Raw genomic sequence first — 25086 nt, 5'->3', positions numbered from 1 at the left:
AATATATGTCAATTTTCTGGCCTTGCAATGTAAAAAAAAAATCTGATCCATATTAAAGCAACACATCTTAAAATGCAGCAAAAGTTCAAACCAAAATATAGCACTCTCACACAAAATCTTCCATCACTACCTATCATCACAACTGTTGCGAGTCGTTGGTAGTCTTTGCCATCTCATTTCTAACCTAATTGAGAAATGTCTAAGTTTCAGCCATTCCCTTTTAACTGTGTCACCTTGCAGTTTCTAACCATTAAAACATAGGTGATAGAAATAATGCACACAGAAAATACTTAACTTCTGGCATTTCTAATTTGCGTTCATTACAGCCAAAATCACAATGTAGAATTAAAAATTGTTCAGCAGGATGGGGAAAAAAAATGGCTCAGGACTGCATACATAGATTTCAAGTACAGCCAATTAAAAAAAAAATAGTTAAATGTTTAAAATGGCACAGGGCAGAAAGACATCATTCAAATCACTCAGTTCACATTTAAGAAAATCAGAGGAATAATCAAATGCATGCAGAGGTGCACACATTTGTTGCCCTTGCTTTATCAATTCAAACAAGATTCACATTACATTCCCCTTAGAAAGCTCTTGTACAAGTGCAATTTAGTCAGTGCCAGGTTTTAAGTCATCCTTAGAAAAGCTTGGTTTAAATTGTGTGTATTTAAAAAGGAAACTAGGTCAAAATGAAATTACACCAAGTACTCTTGAAAGAAAACAACTTATACATTTATTCAGTTTGGTACAGAGGAGACTAATAATTTATTTCAAAACAGCATGCACTGTTAACTTACATTTTTTTAAGTGAAAAATAGAACCACTTGTTTCAAAAGCCAGATCTCTGTATGGTCAATAATGCAGAAAATCTACCTCTTAGAAAGAGAACTGATTTGTAGTTCAATGCATTCCAGTCATTGCTACACTGCATTTGGGTCAAGTTTTAATACCTGGATTTTTTTTTTGTTTACCTAGTCATTGGAGAGGAGTAGAGGACCTTTGATAGTGAGCCCAAAATGCTAAGTGCAAAAATCTAACTGCTTCAGCTTCATGTACAGGAAACAATGAAGTTAAAAAGGAGCATTAAAGATTAAAATATGGAAAGAGAACACATTTATAGATCACATATGCGGCAATTCTGGACCATAAGTGGGTGGAAAAATTGGTATCAGTTTTAAGAACACTGTGCACATCCATGCAAAGAGTGGCCTACAGGAAACAGGACATGTTACAGCAGTAAGATTGGGATGGGCAAGAAAAGTGTCTTTGGAAGATAAAATATGAAAAAGACTAAATCAGATGTCATACTTTATACTGAAAATGTTCAGTAATTTGTAGGTATCACCCAGAGAAAAGCTGTGCTAGCAAAAATAAAGACATCTACTCGCAACACAACTCTTAGCTGCATCAACGTAACATATCAGATAATAGCTACAGTGTATATTGTTCGAGGAGGTGTACAATAACAAAATTGCACTAATTCAATAAGCAATTCGCAGAGCAACACTTCCACCAGGTAAAATTATTTAGAATTAAATTCAATCTCAATACCACCTCATTTCATTTACAACGAGATCTGCTAGCACTCCAATATCTTAAAAGATGAAGACAACCCAGAAATCTGTCAATTGAAGTAAGCTGTATAAAACTTGCTGTTCATTCATTTAGGATGGAGTAACATCACAGAACCAAATGTGCACTACTGGGGGGAAGGGGGAGGAGAGTGGGATTCAAAACTGCTTTGGACTACAAGAGACAGTTCAGCTTCAAGTTTAATTACCACTCCATTACCGACAATCTACAGCAAAGAGCACAAATGGTTGTGATTTCCGTAAAAACATCATCACAAAGATGAAAAAAAATAACATAGCCCTGAGTGGTATGACTGCAGATTGTCCTGGTCCAGCTTGTTCTTCCACTAAGAGGGCAGCACCAACATCATGGAATTGTGCTGTTGCAGCTAGCCCCCAAACCAGTGTTTCCAGCACGCCCAGCACAGGCCCCTGCTCCCTCCTGTGAGTGGCTACAACAGGCCACTGCACCCAAGGCAACTCATGCCTGAGGCTTAGACTGTGCCACAGCCAAACTCATCTGCCAGTCTTGCAGTATTGTATGTTATCAATGTCCAACAGGATCTTACGATCCCAATAAAAAAAATCCACTCACCCGCTCTGTCTGCTGGATCTTGTAGTGTCTCAGCTTAACTACGTGCAATGTCCAGGCCACAACACAATAGAAGTAAAAAGTCCAGCTCCATTGCTATCGAGCAACTTGCTGATGGGATAGTCTTTCAGTATTTGATGTTTTTAGCATCCAACACTTGCGATCGCAAAAAGGACTTACAAGACAAACAAATGCATCTTTAATTGGACTGCAAATGGCCACTGCGTCATCCTATTGATAGAGAGACAGGGGTAGTTGCAAAGGTGTTGTCCTGACTGGAGCTGTCTAATCAGTGGTGTTCCACAAAGATCAGTTTTGGGACCTCTAGGGTTGGTGATACTTCAGTGATTTGAACAAAAATGTAGGTGGACTGATAGTAAGTTTGCAGATGATAACACATAAACTGGCAAGAGTTGTGAATGATAAGGAAGGTTGTCAAAAGATTCAACAGGATACAAACAGTTGCAAAACTGAGCAGAGTAATAGCCGATGAGGCATTGCACTTTGTCAGATTTAAGAGGAGCCTTAATATAAAGAGGGACCTTGGGCTTCAAGTCCACAGATCTTTTGAATTAGGAGCTTAAGGAGATGGAACAGTACAAAAGACACATTAAAAGATAAAAGATACAAGTGTGAGGTATTGCACTTTGGAAGGAAAATCCAAGGTAGAACATACAAGGTAAATGGTAGGGCACTGAGGAGTGTAGTTGAACAGAGGGATCTAGGAATACAGATACAAAATTCCCTAAAAGTGGCGTCACAGGTAGATAGGGTAGTAAAGAGAGCTTTTGGTACATTGGCCTTTATAAATCAAAGTATTGACTATAAGAGTTGGAATGTTATGGTGAGGTTGTATAAGGCACTGGTGAAGCCGGATTTGGAGTATTGTCTGTAGTTTTGGTCACCGAATCACAGGAAGGATATTAATAAGGTTGAAAGAGTGCAGAGAAGGTTTACAAGCCGGGACTTGAGAAACTGAGTTACAGAGAAAGGTTGAATAGGTTAGGACTTTATTCCCTGGAGCATAGAAGAATGAGGGGAGATTTAATAGAGGTATATAAAATTATGATTGGTATAGATAGAGTGAATGCAAGCAGGCTTTTTCCACTGAGGCTAGGGGAGAAAAACAACCAGAAGACATGGGTTAAGGGTGAAGGGGGAAAAAGTTTGAGGGAATATTAGTGGGGGCTTCTTCACACAGAGAGTGGTGGGAGTGTGGAATGAGCTGCCAGATGAAGTAGTAAATGCGGGCTCACTTTTAACTTTTAAGAAAAACTTGGACAGGTACATGGATGAAAGGTGTATGGAGGGATATGGGCCAGGTGCATGTCAGTGGGAATAGGCAGAAAAATGGTTCGGCACAGCCAAGAAGGGCCAAAGGCCTGTTTCTGTGCTGTAATGTTCTATGGTTCTATTCTAAAAGCATATGGCATACTTCCTTCATTTGTTGGGAGTATGGAGTATAAAAGTGGGAAGTCATATTGCAGCTATACAAAACTTCAATTAGGACCCATTAGGAGTACTATGTGCAGTTTGGGTTGTCACATTACACGAAGGGTGTGGAGGCTTTGCAGAGGGCACAGAAGATGTTCACCAAGATGTTGCATGGATAAGAGATTATGAGCTATAAGGACAGGTCGGATAAACTTGGATTGTTTCCTTTGGGGTAGAGGTTGATCAAAATATACAAAATTATGAGGCATATGTAGGGCAGAAATGTCAAATTCTAGAGGCCTTACACTTAAACTTAACAGGGAAAATTAAAGATTTACGTGGCAAGTTTTTGTTTTGTAAATAGAGTGGAAAGTACCTGGAACGTTCCACCACGAGATGTGATGGAAACAAGTATGATAGTAGCAGTTAAGAGCATTCAGATAGTCACATCAACAGGTGTGGAACTGAGGAATACAGACCATATGTAAGCAAATGGGATTAGTTAGAACCGGAACTGTCGGCACTAACATTGTAGGCAAAAAGCTCTGACTTCTGCTGTGCTGTTCGATATTCTATGGAGTATTATGTTCAATTTTGGACACTGCACCTCAGTGAAGATATATTAGCCTCATGGGAGGCACAACAATGCAGATTCAAAAAGATGATACCAGCGCTTGCTCAGAATGTTTACCTATGTCGACAGACATCATAAACAAACCTACTATTCCCTAGAGCAAAAGATAGTGATCTGACTGAATATTAAAAGTTGATACAACAGCCACAGAAAATCTACTTTCACTGATGGGAAAAACAAATCAATAACACAGACATAATGTTTCATGTTAGACCTATGCTGTTAAAGGGAAGGGAGTACTGTCAGTTAGCTCTTTATGTAAAGGGCAGGAGAAATGCAGAACACTTTTCTCCAAAGACGTTTAGGCGTGCAGAACTTTCAAGATGCAGATTTTTTTAAAAACAGCATTAGTGAATATAGAGCCATGTCAGGAAAATAAAATTCTACAGATAAGCCAAAATCTAGCTGAATTTAAATAGTTTTGAAATGCCACACTCATTTCAGTAAGTTAACTTTGTAAACAGCATGACTGCAAAATATAACAAACCAGTTTTTAAAAGTGGCAGAAAATAGATTATATGAACATGGTGTTTCTCTGCTCTCTGCGCAAGCAGTTTCATGATTATTGTACCACTCACCAACAATACAGTCGTGTCCCACATGCTTCTCCAAGTTTCAGAACATTTCAAATGAGTTTGAAGTTTTCATCTTTTTATATGGTCTACATTTACCATATTTTCATTTGAAACCAAGTTGCAAATCAAATTTACTGCTAACTTTATTCAATGGTAAATTAAAAGCTGTAATTTTCAAAAATCATGATAATTATAAACTACTTAGTTGATACCTGGACCAAACTGTATGTCATATTGGACAAGCACTTTAACAGTTTTGTTATCCTTACAACCAAAAACACAACAGAAAGATGAAAATATCCATATAAAAAAAGCTCGCAAGGCTATGAAATTCTGTATAACTCAGTGGTAGAGTATACCAATAGTTCTCAAGTGATAATCTTATTCCTTAAGCTTGAAGAAAATAATAAATGACTCACCACCAAAACAGTTAACAAGACATCAAACATAGTACTACAGCGAACTCAAATAGCTAAGAAAACTGAAGTCTATTTAGATGATTCTGGAACTGAACTAGAGGCCATGACATGGATCACTTCCCCAATTTTCATCCAGCTACAAGGAAAACAATTGTTTGTTCACACAGCTTAGTATTTTGATGGGGAAAATATTAAATATGTTTGATAATTAATCTATTTCATTCTATCTCTTAAAAGACACTTACACCTAAAACTGGAGAAAAATGAGCTGATAAATTACCCTCAAAATTTTCAGCCATCCTTCAGACCTCCTCAGAAACAAAGCCCTACTGGGCTCAAAATGGGCACAAACTCTGTCGCCAATTCAATGCATTGAACAGTACATTTAATTTCTTTCATGGGTTCATCAAGATTAAATTCAATCACTTGGCACTTCAGAAATTCAAGAAGAGATAAATTCAAACCAGATATCTCCAAAGTGTGTTGCCTGGATCTCTCAAGTTTAGATTATTTCTCACAAATATAACTCACTTATCAAATGTTTAATGCTGTGGTCTCAGACAGGCTTAATTTCTCAAATATTCAATTTCTGCTGCCCCTGTGCCAACTTGCACATTTCTTCACGAGTTAGTTTCAAGCTATGAGTTACTTTCAGGACCACTTCAGGAATTCTACATTACATTATGCATGCACGGAAATGTCATGGTTGTCCTCAGTTTCACAGTATTTATAGCAGTAAATACTCTCAGCTTCATGGCCACTATTACTGCAAAATTTTGGCTAGTTTCAACAGATTACATGCTGCAAGTTGTTAAAACTATCTTACTATTTCTCTTTTTTTGCAACCTGTGTCAAACATGTCATTGGCTGACATTCTTGGGACTAGCTAGCAATGCTGTTCAGGGGATGATTATTTAAACTGCAATTTTAATCTTGCCTTTTCAATTATGCAATGTAAACCAAAGCTGGTGAGTTACAAAGGTACTTCCACAGGTTACCCCAAATAACTATCACACAAGCTCATAGCTACAGCTCCATGTATCCCATTTAATTTAAGGTTTGCACAAAGGCCATTTTCACTGCCTCATCCTTCAGCTCTTGCTCCAACCTCAAATCACTTTGTGTTGGTTAGTCAAAAAGAAACTCAAGTTTCTCCAGACAGTCACCAACTTATAATCTTTATGTTGACCATATTTGCAATCTTAAGTCCTTTCTGCGTCATAAATTTGTTTCTGGCCTCTGGTTAAGCACTTCCCAGCATTACTGACATTTGTCTGATGTCAATTCCAATTTTCTCACCATAACATTTCCTTTTACCAGGAACAGTGTAGGACTTCATTTGTGGAAGTATTTAGATCACATCATGCACTTAAATTGAAAAGGCCATTCCACCATATAACTACTACTATATCCCACCCCTCTCATTCTCACCTAAAAAGTGTGCCATTGCAAATAGTAGCAAAAAATTGCTAATTTTAAATATTTACAGTTATTAAACAATGAATTCTACCAATAAATATCTACTGTTCAAAAGTGTAAGTTCTAGTAGCCAAAAGACCATTTCATACATTATAGGCATTTTCCAGTTGGAGGAAAAATTGCTGCAACTTCTCCACAAGAACACCACAATTTGGTTTAAAGCATTAATTAAAAAATAATTTTGAAAATATGCTCATGGTTGAAACAAATTCCAAAGATTTGCATCAAGGAAAATATCAAAAAATAATCTTGTCTAGAATAAACGCAATCTGAAGATGCAGATAACTAAAATTAATAAATGTTACATGGGCAGTACGAAATAAGTTAATGAAGCTTTTCTTTGATTAATGAACGGAAGAAGTATGCCTTTGGGAATATCAGTGATGCAGTGCCTATTCAAATGGTACAAAATTCCAACCTCAATACTGTTTCCCATTGAACTTAGTCATTTGTCAAGCACCTCATGTCAGCCAGACAGAACAATATATTTTATTGCTTAACCTTAATAGCAATTTGGACATTAAGAATCAATCACATCATACAAAACTTGAATCACCTGTGGACCAGGTATGAAAAGTTCCCTTCCCTTAGTTTTTCTGGTAGCAATCCAGATTCAAAAAAATTAATTTCAAGCTTTCCAGGTAAAATCTGAGCCAGATTCAGCTATATATAACCATATAACAATTACAGCATGGAAACACCACCTCAGCCCTTCTAGGCCATGTCGAACGCTTACTCACACCTAGTCCCACCGACCTGCACTCAGCCCATAACCCTCCATTCCTTTCCTGTTCATATTTTTTTTTAATGACAAAATTGAACGTGCCTCTACCACTTCTACTGGAAGCTCGTTCCACACAGCTACCACTCTCTGAGTAAAGAAGTTCCCCCTTGTGTTACCCCTAAACTTTTGCCCCTTAACTCTCAACTCACGTACTCTTGTTTGAATCTCCTCTACTCTCAATGGAAAAAGCCTATACACGTCAACTCTATCTATCCCCCTCATAATTTTAAATACCTCTATCAAGTACCCCCTTAACCTTCTACGCTCCAAAGAATAAAGACCTAACTTGTTCAACCTTTCTCTGTAACTTAGGTGCTGAAATCCAGGTAATGTTCGAGTAATTCAATACCGGAATTTTATCAGCCAGTTACCCTAATGTTTGCGAAAAGGAAACACAATGTATAGATATCTGATATACTCCTAAGCTCAGGAGCAGCACAAATAATTAAAATCTAAAATGATTTGCACAACTTAGCCTTTTGCAATTGACTTTAATGCTTTTATTCTTTTTTTCAGCTCACTGTAGGAGAAAGGATAGAATTCAAAAAATCAAAGTCAAATTCACTCTCATACACCCAAGTACACAACTGCACAAGGATAATGAAAATTTTACTTACTTACAGAACTAGTGAACCAAATATCCATTAGATTTTATGTTTGATGTGACTTCCTTATTAACTTCAAGGATTTTAATGGCAATAAACCCAAATACTAACAGTGATCCAGATTATCTTAGTTTTAAGCAACATGGTTTGATTGGACTCGGGCTGAGAAACACCGAACATTCAATAGAGAGGATTCTGATTTATATATGAATAACATTTTGTTAAAGAATACTAGGAATGCAGGTTCCAGCAAACAGGATTGAAAGAGGCTGCAAAAGGTTACAGACTCAGCCTGCTCCATCATGGGCATAACCCTCCCTACCAACAAGTATATCTTCAAAAGGGGATGCCTCAAAATGATGGCACCCATCGTTAAGGACCTTCACCACCAGGACATGCCCTCTTCTCATTACTACCAGTGGGTAGGTACAGGAGCTCGAAGATAGATACTTAACATTTTAAGTACAACACCTTCCCCACCACCAATCAGACTTTTGAACAATTGATGACCCCACAAACACTACATCGCCATTCCTATTCCTAATGCACTAATTGTTAAGTTATTTATAGTAATTTTTAATGCCTTTCATTGCACTGCAACATGACACATTTCATGTCCAGTTGAAGGATCTCAACCCGAAACATCGACTGTTTATTCATCTCCACAAATGTTGTGTGATCTGCTTAGTTCTTCCAAGATTGTGTGCACATTACTCTGGATTTCCAGCATCTGCAGAATCTCGTGTTTCTATTTCATGACAAATATCAGTGATAATAAACCTTATCCTGAGTTGATCTGCTGACCAGTGGACACATGTCAGTCTTGGCTCAATATCAACACTTTCACCTTCGAGTTAAAAGGTTGTGTTCATGCCCATGAGCAGGTAATCTAGATGACATGACAGTGCTGGAAATGAGGTAATCATATTTGGAAATATGCAATTAAATTTACTTGAATAAGATTCTAAGGCAATACCTAAACAGTAGGAGATAACCTAGTGAATATTTATCCCTCAATCATACCAAACCTAATAAAAAGAACCAGTCATTTAGCTTAATGGTGTTTATGGAATCTTGGTGTTACAAATTGACTAACTATATGATGCTTTGGCATCACAAGCTATTCAAAGTGAATGCAGAAATTGAGAAGAATGAGGCAATGAAGAAATCACAGCAAATGATAAATTTAAGGAGAGAAACTAAGCAAATAATGCATACATTTTAAAGTTTTTGATATTGTTTCAACTTCCACATAAGGAGAACCAATATGCAAATTACATCAAAAATATTTATTAAACTTCTAAATGGTTCAGTCTTTAAAACAAATGAGGTTTTCATTTAGAGTTCTATAGTTCTTAATTGTATGAAAATGGTCCAATATTTTCTTTACCTTGATAAACCTTAATCAAGCAAAAGAATTCTTAAAATAGAATTTCATGAATGCAGAGTTTGTAAAAAGTATTAATACTACAACATGCAATTATATACAACACATATCACAACAATGACCGCCCAATGGAGAGTCCACAAGTCCATGTTCAGGAAAACATGTGGAATAATAAACATATGGAATCAAGACAACCCCCTATAGCAGAATGAGGAACTGTGTTCCTGAACTTGCTTCAGAAATACAAAATGGTATTGTAGATAACTCATTAGATATGCAAAATTGAAGCTCTCCTCATGCCAGTCCAGTTATCCCTCCTACCTAATAATAGCAGGATGGTCCTAAGCATCAGTTGTAAGTTTACCAGAGAGGAGTTCAGAAAAACACACAGAAAGGAGTAGAGCTGAGGACACAATGGAGCTTGCCAGGTAGACCTTGGAAGATAAGAGCAGTGCCCAAGGCTGACAGTGCAAAGTGATGAGGTCACGAAGAAGGCTGAAGCAGACACCTCTGCAGATAGAAATTAGATAATGGAGAGGATATGGTATTTGCAAGCTCAGCTCCAGGTTGAAACAGGACACCAAAACGCATGCCGTCAGGCTCAGCATGAACAAACAACTGCAAAAGGAAATGATCACAGAAGCTAAACAAAAACAAACTTTCTACTTTCTCATAATATTATTTCTCTCAATATTATATATTACTGTTTTGCTTTTCTTATTTGTTGTCTTTTGCATAGTGGTTGTTTGAAGCTTTGCATTGATTCTATTGTGTTTCTTTGTACTTATCATGAATACCCACAAGAAAATGAATCTCAGGGTCGTATATGGTGATACCTGATGTGTAGTCCATCTGATCCAGGTTAGTTATCTACTTTCAGACATTTCAGCTTCCCAAACACCTACCCTTTAGTAATAATGACTACACTCTCTTTTGCTCCTTGACACTCTCAAATTTCTGGTATATTGATGGTGTTTTCCAAAGTGAAGACTGATGCAAAATACTTAAAGCTCATAAAGAAGATTACCCCTCCACGTCATTTTCCAGGGGTCCAATATCCACTCTCATCTCTCTAACTCTTTACGTATTTAAAAACTTTGTCACTATCCTCTTTTATATTAGGAGTTAGTTTACCTTAATATTTTATCAATTAACTCCTTCTGTTGGTTTTTAAAAGTTTCCTAATCCTCTAGTGGCCCACTACTTTTTGCAACATTGAATGCTCTCTCTTCTGCTTTTATGTTGTCTTTGACTTCCCTTGTCAGCCATAGTTGTGTCATCCTCCCTTTAGAATACAACTACTTTAGGATGAATCTGTCCCGTGTCTTCTGAATTTCTCCCAAAAACTCGAGCCACTGCTGTTCTACCCTCATACCTGCTAGTGTCCTCTTACAATCAACTCTAGCCTGCTGCTTCCTCATGCCTCTGTGGTTCCCCTTGCACCATAGTAATACTGATACATCAAATTTAAGCATCTCCGTCTCAAACTGCAGAGTGAATTAAATCATATTCATTACTCTTCCAAGCCAGTTGAATAGCAGAGGTCTTCAGTACCCGACAGGTACACCAATGGGCCTGATGCTTTCTGTGGGTTCACTCTCCTGAAGGATGCTCTGTCAGCCTCAGAGAATGAAAGCACAGGGTATTTGGTGGCTGTAGGAGTTTGTCAAGGTACCTCCATGTTTTGACAGCCAAAACAAGCATAAAAGGCATCGAGTTCATCTGGGAGCAAAAACTTGTCACAGGTGCTGCTTGGTTTCATTTTGTAGGAGGTGATAATATTCAAGCCCTGTCACAGCTGTTGAGCATCCTTCTGTGATTCAAGTTTGATCTGCAATTGCCACTTTACATGTGAAATGGCTTTCTGGAGGTAGTTTCTGGACCTCTTTTTTTTACTTGGGTGCCAGACTTGAACACCTCTGGCCCTTGGTAATTAACTCTCCTGGTAATTAAATCCCTAAAATAATGGCTTGACCGTTTATAACAAAAGGAAATGAAAATCTAAGTGATCTATTGCAGAAAGTGACTCATACACTGCTCCAACAAAACCCAGCATATGCTCTAGAAACAGCACCTCAATCTTCACTTCAGCATGTTGCAGCTCTTCAGATTAAATACTGGATTTGCTTTTAGGTAACCCGCCGACGTGTCAGATATAAGGTTATCTACTTTTAACGGCTAAATAGATCTTATTTTTCCACAGAAATTACCTGATTTGAATATTCAGATCTTCCCTTTTTCATATTACTAGCAACTGCTTTATTCTGCATTTGACAGATCAAACTATTTTTTTTTAAACTTTGTCATTATTTTTCTTCTGTGTATACACTTTCTGATAGAACATCTAACATTCATTTTCCTGTTAATCTCGCATTATCACAGATATTCCCTTTATACATCTCCCCTCTCTACAACCTTAAATGCACTTTCCTTATTTATTCCCAGTTCTAACGAAGGGTCATTGACCTGAAATCTTAACGCTCTTTTTTCACATACTGCCTAATGTATTGCATTTTACTTTCCATGATAGAATAAGATTGCTCAACTGCAGCAAAAACATAAATTCATAAATTCTTTAAAAATTAAATATCATCCTTTTAGTTGTAAATACAGTGGATTCCAGTTAATTGGGATACATTGGGACCAGCACATTTTGGGCCAATTAGGCAGCTGCCCCAATTAACCGAAGTTTCATGGAAATATTTTAAAAAGGTTTGAAAAAAAAAGAAACTACTGTTTAACTGAGAGACAAATTATGTATTTAAATGAAATACAGAACAAATTATAACACTACCAATACTACCACAGTACCATAAAACTGTACTATTCCCTAATAGTTATTGATGGAGGAATTCATCCAGTGAATGCTGCCGTTTTCTTTGGTTGACTTTATGTAAACAAAATCAGCAGAGACAACTAGTGCAGATAATGGACTGCCTTCATAGAATCCTCTTGACGATTGCATCCTCCAGATCTTAATTTTCATTGTAACATTCCAGATGATTGTCGATATCTTCAAATTCTTTTTAATTCCTAACTTATTTAAATATAAGCAGTCCCCAGGTTACAAACGAGTTCCGTTCCTGAGTCCGTCTTTAAGTCGGATTTGTACGTAAGTCGGAACAGGTACATCCGGTATTATTTAATGTCAGTTAGTCAAACGTTTGTCTTAGGATACAGTATATATTTTACCTTTCTATGCATATAAAACACATAAGAAACGTATTCAATAATTAAACCACTGCGTTGCTTAGTAATAATTGTCGCTTTCATCAGGGCAGGGCCTTCACATGCTTCATTATTCTCACTTTATCCTTTAAAATTGTTCCGATTGTTGACCGACTGTAGCCTAATGCTTTTCCAATGACCGATGGTATTTCACTTCTTTCCAATTGCTTTATTATTTCCACTTTATTTTCAATCATAATCGTTTTCTGTCAATGGAACAGAAAACTGCGGATTTTATGTTCTATCACTGAGCAGCAGTGAACCGTCTGATTGGCCTATCAGAGTTCTCTTTAGGAACTAGCTGATTTGATCAGCATTTCTGATCTGGCTATTGTTCACGATCGCACTTAATGAAAAAAATACAGCAGCAGCCACGGGCAGCGGATCTTGTGCTGCTCCGGGTCCTAAAGTCCACCTGCACTGAGACAGGGTAAATGGGACGAGTAGAGACGGTGCTGACTGGAAAAAGGGAATCAGGGTGAATCTTGCTAAGAAATATTTAAGCCAAATACAAAGTTACACACTCAACACAGTGTTAACGGCAACAACTTAAAATGGCAGACGGTGTTCTCCTCCCTCCGTTCGTAAGTACGAGTTATCCATAAGTCAAACATTCGTAACTTGGGGACTGCTTGTAGTGAAATCATTTCATTTCAACTCTCACCCATTTCTGGCATCTCCAAGCCTGAATGCCTGAAACCTCAGTGAGAGAAACAGTTTGGAATAGTCTTGCTGCTTATTTCTTGTCAACTATCAGTGACAAAAATCACTGCTTTTTGAACACAATTACACACAACTGACGCTACTTAAAAACTGTTCACTTGAAGTGCGGTGTAGTGTCTAGCCGGGCACACAAGTGCACATGATGCTAGCTGGAAACTGTTTGGTAATAATCACCTATCCCAATTAAACAGTATAGTGTCCAAAATAAACAAAGGGAAATTCTGACTATTTTCTTGATTAGTTTTTGTTCTTTAAGACTTGCCACAAACAAACGGCTACCCCAATTAACCAATGGCCCAAATAAAAATTTACTGTACTTATTTTAAGCTTAAAACTCAGCAATTAAACATTAAGTACATTTTACCTTTTATGTATCTTACAAAGCTATCTGTTGTGTATTTTTTTGTTTGAAATCATCTAATTGGAGGAAAATGTATCACTGCATGTGAAACAAAATATAATCTCTCCTCAAAACTATTTTTACATCTTCAACAAATATCTAATCAGTTCTCAGTTTTATTAGCAACTCCAGTGGTTGTGTAAATGATTTGGTGCTTAGGATATATTTTTTGTCACTTTCAGCATTTGAAATAATTTTTTTGGGATGCTCGGCAACTTTAGTTCAATTTTCAAATATTTGAAGAGTTGTACATTAGCTATATGTTAGGATATTGAGTGAGGCAAGTAAGTACAGTAATTTTGCAGGATATTAGTGACAATTGCTCCTTTGTAAAACTCTAAATTCATAAATTATTCATGTGTTTTTCTGTGCATCATGTAGATTTTGTTTTTGGTAGTGTACCTGGAAACAAAAAACAAGTAATACTGGTTTCCTCTTAACATTGTCATACATCTAAGTCTTGTAATATTGTGCCACAATGATTTACTACAAGACTGAAGATTCAAGCACTGATTCCAATAATGTCTAAAGAATAGTGTAAACTTATTTATTTGTATAGAAAGTATGTACCCCAAAGAAATATAAACTATCAAACCATTAGACAGGAGCAGAATTAGGCCATATGGCCCATCAGGATTGCACTGCTATTCAATCATGGTCAATTCATTTTCCCTCTCAACCCCATTCCCTTGCCTTCTTCCTGTAACCTTGGGCACCCTTCCTACATACTGCAAGGATCCTATCGACCTCCAGTTTAAATATACCCAATAACTTGACCTCCAAAACCATCTGTGGCAATGAATTCCATAGATTTCCTACCCTTTGGCTAAAGAAATTCCTCATCTTTGTCCTAAAGGGACCTCCTTGTATTCTGAGGCTGCGCCCTCTGGTTTTAGATAGAAAGCATCATCTCCATGTCCACTCTATCAAAGCCTTTCAATATTTAATAGGTTCCTTTCTTTTAAACTCCAGTGAGTACAGGCCCAAAGCTACCAAATGTTCCTCATATGTTAACCATTTCATTTCCAGGATTATTCTCGTGAACCACTTCAGGACCCTCTTCAATATCAACACATTCTGTCCTACATATGGGGCCCAAAACTGCTTACAATATTCCAAAGATGCTCTGACCAATGTTAAGCCTCAACATTACATTCTTGTTTTTAAATTCTAGTTCTCTTGAAATGAATGTTAACATTATATTTACCTTCGTTACTGCTTCCCAAACCAAAAGCCACAGATGAACCAGGAGGTACGCCGTCTGCTGAAAGCTAGATCTGTAGCACTCCAGTCTGATGACCCAGGCCTATACCAGAAAACCAGGTATGGTTTGCAGAGGGCTATTTCAAGGGCAGAGAGGCATTTTTGAATGAGGTTGGAGGCAACATTGGATGCAAGGCAACTCTGGCAGGGTTTGCAAGACATTACTTCCTACAAAGCGAAACCCAACAGCATGAACGGCAGCAATGCTACACTACCAGATGAACTCAATGCCTTCTATGCTGCTTTGAAAGGGAGAACACAACTACAGCTGTGAAGATCCCTGCTGCACCTGATGACCCTGTGATCTCTGTCTCAGAGGCCGATGTTAGGCTGTTTTAAAGAGAGTGAACCCTCGCAAGGCGGAAGATCCCAATGAAGTACCTGGTAAGGCTCTGAAAGCTTGTGCCAACCAACTACTGTGAGTATTCAAGGACATTTTCAACCTCTCACTGCTGCGGGTGTAAGTTCCCACTTGCTTCAAAAAGGCAACAATTATACCAGTGCCTAAGAAGAATAATGCGGGCTGTCTTAATGACTATCGCCCGGTAGCACTCACATCTACAGTGATGAAATACATAGAGAGGTTGGTCATGACTAGACTGAACTCCTGCCTCAGCAAGGACCCAGACCCATTGCAATTTGCCTAATGCCACAATAGTTCAATGGCAGACGCAATCTCAATGGTTCTCCACATGGCTTTAGACCACCTGGACAACACAAACTCCTATGTCAGAAAGCTGTTCATCGACTATAGCTCAGCATTTAATACCATCAGTTTAACATCTGTTTAATACCATGCAGAACCTGGGTCTCTGTACCTCCCTCTGTAATTTTATCCTCGACTTCCTAACCAGAAGGCCACAATCTGTGTGGATTGGTGATAATATATCCTCCTCACTGACAATCAACGCTGGCACCCATCAGGGGTGTGTGCTTAGCCCACTGCTCTACTCTCTACATACACATGACTGTGTGGCTAGGCATAACTCAAACACCATCTATAAATTTGCTGATGATACAATCATTGATAGAATATCAGGTGGTGATGAGAGGGCATACAGGAGTGAGATATGCCAACTAGTGGAGTGGTGCCACAGCAACAACCTGGCACTCAACTTCAGTAAGACGAAATAGCCGATTGTGGACTTCAGGAAGGGTAGGACGAAGGATCACATACCAATCCTCAGAGGAATCAGAAGTGTAGAGAGTGAGCAATTTCAAGTTCCTGGGTGTCAAGATCTCTGAGGATAGAAGTACTGTGGAGAGCATTCTGAGAGGCTGCATCACTGTCTGGTACGGGGGGAGGGGGGCTACTGCACAGGACCGAAAAAAGCTGCAGAAGGTTGTAAATCTAGTCAGTTCCATCTTGGGTACTAGCCTACTAAGTAGAAACATAGAAAACCTACAGCACAATATGAGAATGTGAAGAGGGTAAGGGGTACGTGTAGAAGGGTTGGGCGAGGGGTAAGTGTAGCAAAATATTTAGACAGGACCAGGGAGAGGATACGTCATTGGGGAAGTGTAGGACAGGGAAGAGGTAGCTAAAATAAGATGCCAGACAGCATGTGGCAACCACAAAGAAGAGGAACCTTGCGACCACAAGACAATGTGTTCAGCAAAGTATTTTGAGCTATGTACCTATTTTGAGTGTTTTGCTTGCGTCCATACCCATTCCAAGTATTACGCTTGTGTCTATGCTTATTCCGAGTATTTCGCGTGCTTAGCTATGAAATAGCCAATCAATTGATGAATCTGAATCGGTAACCATATTTGCGAATGTAGTACCCTGCTTTTGGGTATAAGTATGACCTTTGTAAACCGACAAATTGGGAGTTGGCTACCTTACACCCGAAGTGCGTGGGGCTGCAAACTCCTCTCTGAATAAAAACTGTTTCAGAAGTAATTTCGTGTCTCTGGTGTTTTTCCTCAACTGAGCAGGTTAATAATTTCAGGTTGACAAATACAGGCCCTTCGGCCCACAAAGCTGTGACGAACATGTCCCTACCTTAGAACTACCTAGGCTTACCCATAGCCCTCTATTTTTCTAAGCTCCATGTATCCATCCAGGAGTCTCTTAAAAGACCCTATCGTTTCCACCTCCACTACCGCTGCCAGCAGCCCATTCCACGCACTCACCACTCTCTGCGTAAAAGATTAACCTGACATCTCCTCTGAACCTACTTCCAAGCACCTTAGAACTATGCCCTCTTGTGCCAGCCATTTCAGCCCTGGGAAAAAGCCTCTAACTATCCACATGATCAATGCCTTTCATTATCTTGTACACCTCTATCAGGTTACCTCTCATTCTCCATCACTCCAAGGAAAAAAGGCCAGGTTCCCTCAACCTATTCTCATAAGGCATGCTCCCCAATCCAGGCAACATCCTTGTAAACCTCCTCTGCACCCTTTCTATGGCTTACACAGCCTTCCTAGTGAGGCGACCAGAACTGAGCACAGTACAGGCAGTCCCCGGATTATGAACGAGTTCCATTCCTGAGTCCATCTTTAAGTCAGATTTGTACGTAAGTCAGAACAAATACATCTGGTATTATTTAGCGTCAGTTAGTCAAACGTTTGTCTTAGTATATAGCACATATTTTACCTTTCTATGCATATAAAACACTTAAGAAACGTATGTATTCCAATAATTAAACCACTGCGTTGCTGAGTAATAATTGTAGCTTTCATCGGGGCAGGGCCTTTCACATGCTCCATTATTCTCACTTTATCCTTTAAAATTGTTCCAATCGTTGACTGACTGCAGCCTAACGCTTTTTCAATGACCGAGGGCATTTCACCTCTTTCCAAACGCTTTATTATTTCCACTTTATTTTCAATCGTGTTGTTTTCCATCAATGGAACAGAAACACTGCGGACGGCGGGTCCCGACCTCCGCTGGCTCCCGAGGTCCGCTGGGTCCTAAGAACCACCACACTGAATTCCCCGGGTCCTAAAGTCCACCGTACTGAGAGAGGTTAAACGGGACATGAGGGGGCTTTGCTGGATTTAGGTATTTGATCCTCCTCAATATTCCGTGTGGGAATTTAAACTGGAGGTGGCAGCGTGTTTTTTTTTTACTAGGTCGAGTTGCGAGCTCGACATCAACCTGGCGTGTTCGGGAGCAGTCTGTCACTGGATCAAACTCGGGAACCTCCGTTCTCGAACCCGGCGCTGATTTCACTGAGCCACCAGCTGACTGGAAAAGGGGTGGGGAGGGGATCAGGGTGACTCTTACTAAGAAAAATGTAAGCCAAATACAAAGTACACACTCAACACAGTGTCAACGGCAACAACTTAAAATGGCAGAAGGCGTCGCGATCCAACTTAAAATGGCGGACAGCATCGCAATCCGACTTAAAATGGCGGACGGTGTTCTCCTTCCTCGGTTCGTAAGTACAAGATGCTCGTAAGTCGGACGTTCGTAACTTGGGAACTGCCTGTACTCCAAGTGGAAACCATATATCTTTCTTGGGTACTAGCCTGCAAAGTACCCAGGACATCTTCAGAGAGCAGTGTCTCAGAAAGGCAGTATCCATTATTAAGAACATCCAGCACCAAGGGCATGCCATTTTCTCACTGTTACCATCAGGCAGGAGGTACAGAAGCCTGAAGGCACACATTCAGTGATTCAGGCAACAGCTTCTTCCCCTCTGCCTTCTGATTCCTAAATGGACATTGAACCCTTTGACACTACCTCACTTTGTTTGATATATAATATTTCTGATTTTTGCATGTTTTTAATCTATTCAATATAGGTATACTGCAATTGATCTATTTACTTATTTATTTTTTCTCTTCTATATTATCTATTGCATTGAACTGCTGCTGCTGCTAAGAAATTTCATGTCATGTGCCACTGATTCTGATTTCTTTTCAAAGCATAAGAACAGGAAACTATTTGAAAGCTGAAAAAGGGGTTTCTTGGCTTAATCCCACCTACTCGTAAATGGTTCATAGCCCTGCAGATATCTGCTCCTCAATCACACATCAAAGTTCTGGGAAGGATTCTGCCATGACTACCCTTTCAACTGATTTTGGGTCCTTGGCTGAAATCTCAGTGAAAACATTTTCTTTACCTCCTCTGAATACCTTCTACTGGTATCTTTCAAATCCCTTGATTTAGGGAAGTAAACACTTTCAATTTACCTTGCCCTTTTATAATTTTATACACCCATCTTAAGAGTCCCCCTCAATATCCTCCGTTCCAATGAAGACCACATTCCAAATTTGTTGAGTCTTTGCTCATAGTTTCAATTTTCCAGCCCTGGCACCATCTGTGAATCCTTTCGCACTCTCTACGGTACACCATATCTTACCTGTAATGTACTTACCAGAACTGTAAGCAGTACTCATGACATGGACTAACAAGTATTGGTTCGTGCATAACTTCAGGCTCTTAAATTTATATCTTTAGTAAAGCCATCAGAGGTAGCCTTAGACTAGGCAAGCTATGCTCTCTAACTCCAGCAATTTGCAGGTTGAAAGGCATAGGAGCAGAATTAGGCCATTTAGCCCATCAAATCGGCTCTGCCATTCTATCAATCCTCACATTATCCTTCTCATGCCATATCCCCTTACATTTTGATGCCTTACTGATCAAGAACCTATCAGTTTCCACTTTAAATATACCCAATGACTTGGCCTCCACTGCCATTCATGGCAATTAATTCCACAGATTCACCATCCTCTGCTAAAGAAACTCTTCTTCATCTCAGTTCTAAAGGGTATGCTCTCTGGTCCCAGACTCCTCCCACTATTGGAAACTCCTCTCCACAACCATCTATCTAGGCCTTTCAGTGTTCAATGGATCCATCTCCCTTATTTTCAATGGGATCTCCTTTCACCGAGCAGTTGGATGGACTATTTCAGTATTTAAATTTATTAATGGTATAGCAAGACCTTTCTTGGTTAATCTGGAGGGCAACATGCAAGTCACGACATTCCCAGGCATCTTTTTTTATTGTTGTTCTTGGTTATGGAGTTTTGTAAGTTTGTAATGTCCAACTGGCAAGCACTTGGTGAGATGTTACAGTGAAATATGTAGATATGCACCCTGTGGCCATTATGCTTGTGACAAAAGTGATGTTTAGACTGGAGAATTTATTGAACAGTCAGGTGCTTTGCCTAGGATTCCTTTGACCTTAGTAGCTTTTGAGCTATATTGGTCCAAATGTGGGATAAGTGCTTCACTACACTCAGCATTTTTGTCCTGTCGGTGGTAAAAAAAAAAGACCACCAATTTGGGGAATCAGGAAGTGAGTCACTTTGTGCCAGTTGCCCAGATTCTAACCTGTTACTTCAGGTTCTTTGGTTATTGAGGATCCTACAGGATGTTGATGGTGTTGAATTTTTCAATAGTTGTGTTGTTGAATGTTGAGGGGAGATGGTTAGACCTTTCATAGTTGTCGATAGTCATTTATATTAATGTCAATAAAATGTTACTTGACAATTACCAACCCAAGGCTGAATGTTGTCAAAGTCTTGAAAATGAGCAGAGAAGGTTACTGCTTCAAAGTAAGTATTGAACACTCCACTGAATCACTAAACATGCTTAAATCAAAAATTATCAGCTGTCCTGGGCCCTCATCATGCAGATATTGGATCATTTTTAGTCCTTTTAAAGTTGTTTTGTAAGGAACAACATCTGACTTTTTTTTCCTACTTCCCCAGTGATGAAGTTTTATTTTTATTTTCCACTTTTAGCCTTTTGTATTAGAAGTAATAAACAAGCCAGGTCTTTCTTCAAATTACATTCATTATCAAAACACTGCAACTGAGTTAAACGGTAGTTTATCTTTTTTTAATATACCTTTTTAACTCTTTCCATGAAACTTCAGCTACTTGGGTCAGCTGTATACTTGAGTCAAAATGTACTGGTCCCAATTAACCAGAATCCACTGTACTTGTGTTTATACCCAAAATGTACTCCTTCAGTTTAGGTGTTGAGTGACAGCTCCCTGAATATACAACTAACCAGAAGGTTAAGTGACAAAAACAACCTGTCCTGAACTAGCTAGGATACATGTTTAAAATGAACACATTTCATCCCCTGAGTTGTTTCAATTGGACAGAATCAAAATGCCCCATTAAATTGTGTACAGGTTCTAGAAGACTGGTTCTTATTTTACTTAATCCATAATTATAGCTTCCATTATGTCATAACTCCAGAATGAAGGTGCAAACCAGTTCAGGCCAGTTCAAGCCAACTAAATACTTCATGAGTCTCAGCTCCAATTAAATTGTTTAGATTCTCTATTTTCCCATTTGACCTGTCTTTTTAATTTATTCAAGTTAAAATAACTGACATAATCACCATTCACTTTGTGATGTGTCATGCTGATGCCAAGGTTAGTTTGCAAATTTCTCTATCCTCCATTGACACTCAATCATTGACTAACCAGCTTTCACAGGCTTCTTTTTAAAACACTCAAATGTCAGGTTATGGATTCAAGCCCATAAACAGTAAAAACCTAGACAAATAATTTGATGCAATGCCAAAGATGTGCCGCTCTATCAGAGGTACATTCCAAATATGATTAAACCAAGGAATCAAACTAAAGCAGTTACAGCTTTGACATACCTTGTTTCATAACGGCATGCAAATTAATTTTGCAGCTGTTTCTTCTATGAAATGCAACAAAATAATGTTCCTCTACTAAGCCCATGAACATATTTTATTCCACTAATTAAGAAACTTAGAACTTAAGGCACGAGCTATTACACAGAATTATCAATTCCACAACCTCCCTGTTTCCAGCAAAACCAAGGGGAAAGTCATCTGCACACTAAAAAAGCTGCAAGGAAATATCAATAAACACCTCCCAAATTGTCTTTCACGCCTCTTGCTCTCCCTAAACTACTATGACTCTTGCTATCAGTCACTGTTCCAACTGAGTTATTTCTCCTTCAACATCTGGTACACTTATCAGAAAGAACACCCCCTAAGAAATCTGAATAACTATCTACCAGCTAAGGTTCAAAGTAAAATTCAAATGTAATACACTGTAGTTTAGTCAACATCTCAGGGGACTCAACCACATCTTAAAAACTTCTACATGGAGCAAAGCAGCATACCAAGATTTTACACGATAAACATCAGTTTATATGCTTCATAACAGATCTCTGCATACAAGATGGTAAAAATAACACAGAAATAAGCATAAAACTAGTAACCCATATTTTAACAAAGATCTATACATCAGGGATATTGAGAGAATAGAAAATACCCTAAGAATCTACAGATTAAGGTGAAGATAACTTAAAATTGCCCAATCACTATGCCAAACATTGCAGGTCACGTCCGTGGCATACAGAATACAAAATGGAAAAAAATGGGAAATCGCCAACTCCACTAGAAGAAAAACAGAAAAACTATATATTATTTTAAAAGTAAAGAGATTGACAAGCACAAATAAAAGGAACTTGGCTGCCCTTCTCCATGAATACTTAAGGATAAAATGCAAAAACACACATAAATTGAAGGAAAATAAAATGCTGACTTTTACTGCAAGATGATTCAAATGAGAGTAAATACATTTTTGTACAATTGTATCGGCCCTACTGAAACAACTCCTGAAATACTCTGCGCTGGTCCAGTTACCCTGCTGAAGGACAATGTGCAATGGAGGTGTACCAGCATGAATTCTGGAATGGAAGGTATCCTGAGACAAGATTCACCAGACTGTGCCCACACTATACAAAATTCAGCAGAATGAGGTGATCCATTCTTATGTGGAAGGGTTGATATGGTAGTTGCAGGGATAACGATTCTCCTTGCTAGCAGATCTCAAACCAAAGGTTAAAATCTCAAAATAAGGACACAGCATTCAGGTCAGAATTTATTTCTGCAGCCAAAAAGACAGTGAATCTTTAGAAATTCTCCACCCATAGAGAATCTCTGCTGATTACATTGAAGAAAAAGACTGACTGAATCAAGATATTAAGGCAATCAAGGGGCACAGGGCTAGTGTCAGATAAGTGTTGTTAAAAGATCCACAATTTAACTAATGCCTCCAGTAGCTCCTACGGATTTTCTTATGAAAATGTGGTTTCACATGTATTTAATCAGCAAATGAATTAGGAAGTAGGTAAAACATGTTCATTAAGGGTTGTGGAAGAGAAGTGACAACATGACAAGGCCTGACTGTCAACTCATCTGACTACACTGGTTTTAACCAATAGTATCAAAAAGGAAAGGGAATTATCTCGAGTATCTGTCATGATACGTTGATGTAAGTGTGAAAACAGAGACAGATGGAGGGGGCGTGGTACAGGAGAGACCCCAAGGTGAATAAAGGGAAAAATAGAATTCATCTTGACCACCTGAAGAATGACAGAAAGCAAAATAAATTGAAGATAAAGTGAAAGACTGGGGGAGGGGGGGGGAAGAGAGGGAGAAGGTTGCTCGTCCTGCCAAAACCTGCTTCACTGATGTCTGATGGCTGCTTTCCTATATACACGAAGCACCAGAATTAAACGTTTAATGTCTTTGCAACGATTAGGATTGTGAATTATCCCCTTATTGGTGAGAGCAGAGAAAGATGGAAGCATGAGTGAATTCGGTTGTCCTGACACCCCCGCCGAGTCTGCCTACACTAATCACGAATAATAAGTGCGGTGCATCAGCACCAAATTCCTCCATGAGCGTCACTGCCTTTTTTATTAATAATGGAGCGAAGCGATGGCGAAGACATTGAGCTTGATCCGAGCACTTGGTGCTTCCCCCCCATCGCCCTCCGCAGCTGCCACTCTGGGAGCTGACAAACATTGAAATGCGTACCAAAAAAAAACTTTGTGCATCCCCTCTCTTCCTCTTTCCACAAGCTGCACAATGTTATTAACCTGCAAATCACGCCGGCCGGCTTTAAAAAGACACCAAGAGCGACTCGGGAGAAGAGCGCTGCTGTCGCCATCTGCGCTTCACTCCGTGCACATGCATGAGTGCACCGGGCTGCCTCTTCTGCATTGCATGCACAGGTGCATGGCACAACCACTCACCATACACCTTTAATAATGTTTCGTACTGGTTGTTTTCACATAGTATATATACATATGGGGCGCGCGATGCTCTAGCCGGCAACGGCTCCGGCGCGCGTTCTCGCTCGCACTTTAAACCCGGCGGGAAAGAAACCGCCGACCGCCTTTTCCATCCTTTGTTTTCACAGAGATGTGAAGGCGGCTCGTACGTCCGAGGACCCCGTTCGTCTCACCTCGTCGGTCGGACTCGCTGTCCCCACTCCGCTTTCGCACAGCGCGCTGCTCCGCCATCTTATCGCGGCAAGGTAGCGTCAACAACAGGACCCGCCTTCCATTGGTCAACGCCGTGACAGGGCCCCACTCCTCATTGGAAGAGAGGCCCCTGATTTTCATTCGTTAGAGCGATGCACCTGTCATTTTTTCCATTGGCCGAAATAGGTCTCGCCCCATTCGCCATTGGATGTGTGAAAGGTCGAGCTCGTCCTGTGATTGGACATTCGTGGAATTAGTACGTCTGGAGCCAAACAAAGGGACCAGCTTCCTTTCATTGGATAGACAAAGCACTTACTGTATCCCCATCACCAAGCATTCAAAGCCCTGGATTTGCAAGCATATATGTCAAGGGTTTAAATTGGCTCTCTGTGAATTTGTAAGTCAGGAGCAACTGTGGAGAATATGACAAAAGCAAAAGTTCAGGTTACACAAGAATCGGGGCAGGTTTTGATGTTCATGCCATTGTAGCCTGCTACATCACTAAGAACCAGCTGATCTACTTTAATGAACTTCAGTTCACACACTTAAAGCATTCACTCTGTCTGAGCCAGTGCAGAGTTCCAGCATTTGCAGTTTTATTTTTGATAGTGGTATTAGCTTATTATTGTCACATGTACCAAGATACAATGACGGGTGTCATGGTAGCATAATGGTTAACTCAATCCTATTACAACTTGGGATGTCACAGTTTGGAGTTCAGTTCCAGCGTCCTCTGTAAGTTTGTATGTTCTTCCCTTAAG

At 39.3% G+C, this 25086-nt stretch overlaps 1 protein-coding gene across 3 annotated transcripts in view; it reads right to left on the bottom strand.

Annotated features, from left to right (window-relative positions):
- The window catches only part of LOC140728217 (double-stranded RNA-specific editase 1-like), a 332491-nt gene extending 308080 nt beyond the window's left edge, over window positions 1-24411 (bottom strand). Inside the window, exon 1 of one of the 3 annotated variants that reach the window (XM_073046633.1) lies at window positions 24307-24411. In XM_073046633.1, coding sequence (XP_072902734.1) covers window positions 24307-24364 — 58 coding nt within the window. In that variant the 5' untranslated portion in view covers window positions 24365-24411. The remainder of the gene's footprint in view (window positions 1-24306) is intronic. The other 2 variants (XM_073046634.1, XM_073046635.1) reach the window with 2 other exon arrangements.
- Window positions 24412-25086: the final 675 nt, after the last annotated feature.

This window comes from Hemitrygon akajei, chromosome 5 (genome assembly GCF_048418815.1).
Source record: "Hemitrygon akajei chromosome 5, sHemAka1.3, whole genome shotgun sequence".
NCBI classification, from domain to species: Eukaryota; Metazoa; Chordata; class Chondrichthyes; order Myliobatiformes; family Dasyatidae; genus Hemitrygon; species Hemitrygon akajei.
The sequence above is the reverse complement of the archived record's forward strand: the minus strand, read 5'-3'. Positions and strand labels throughout refer to the sequence as shown.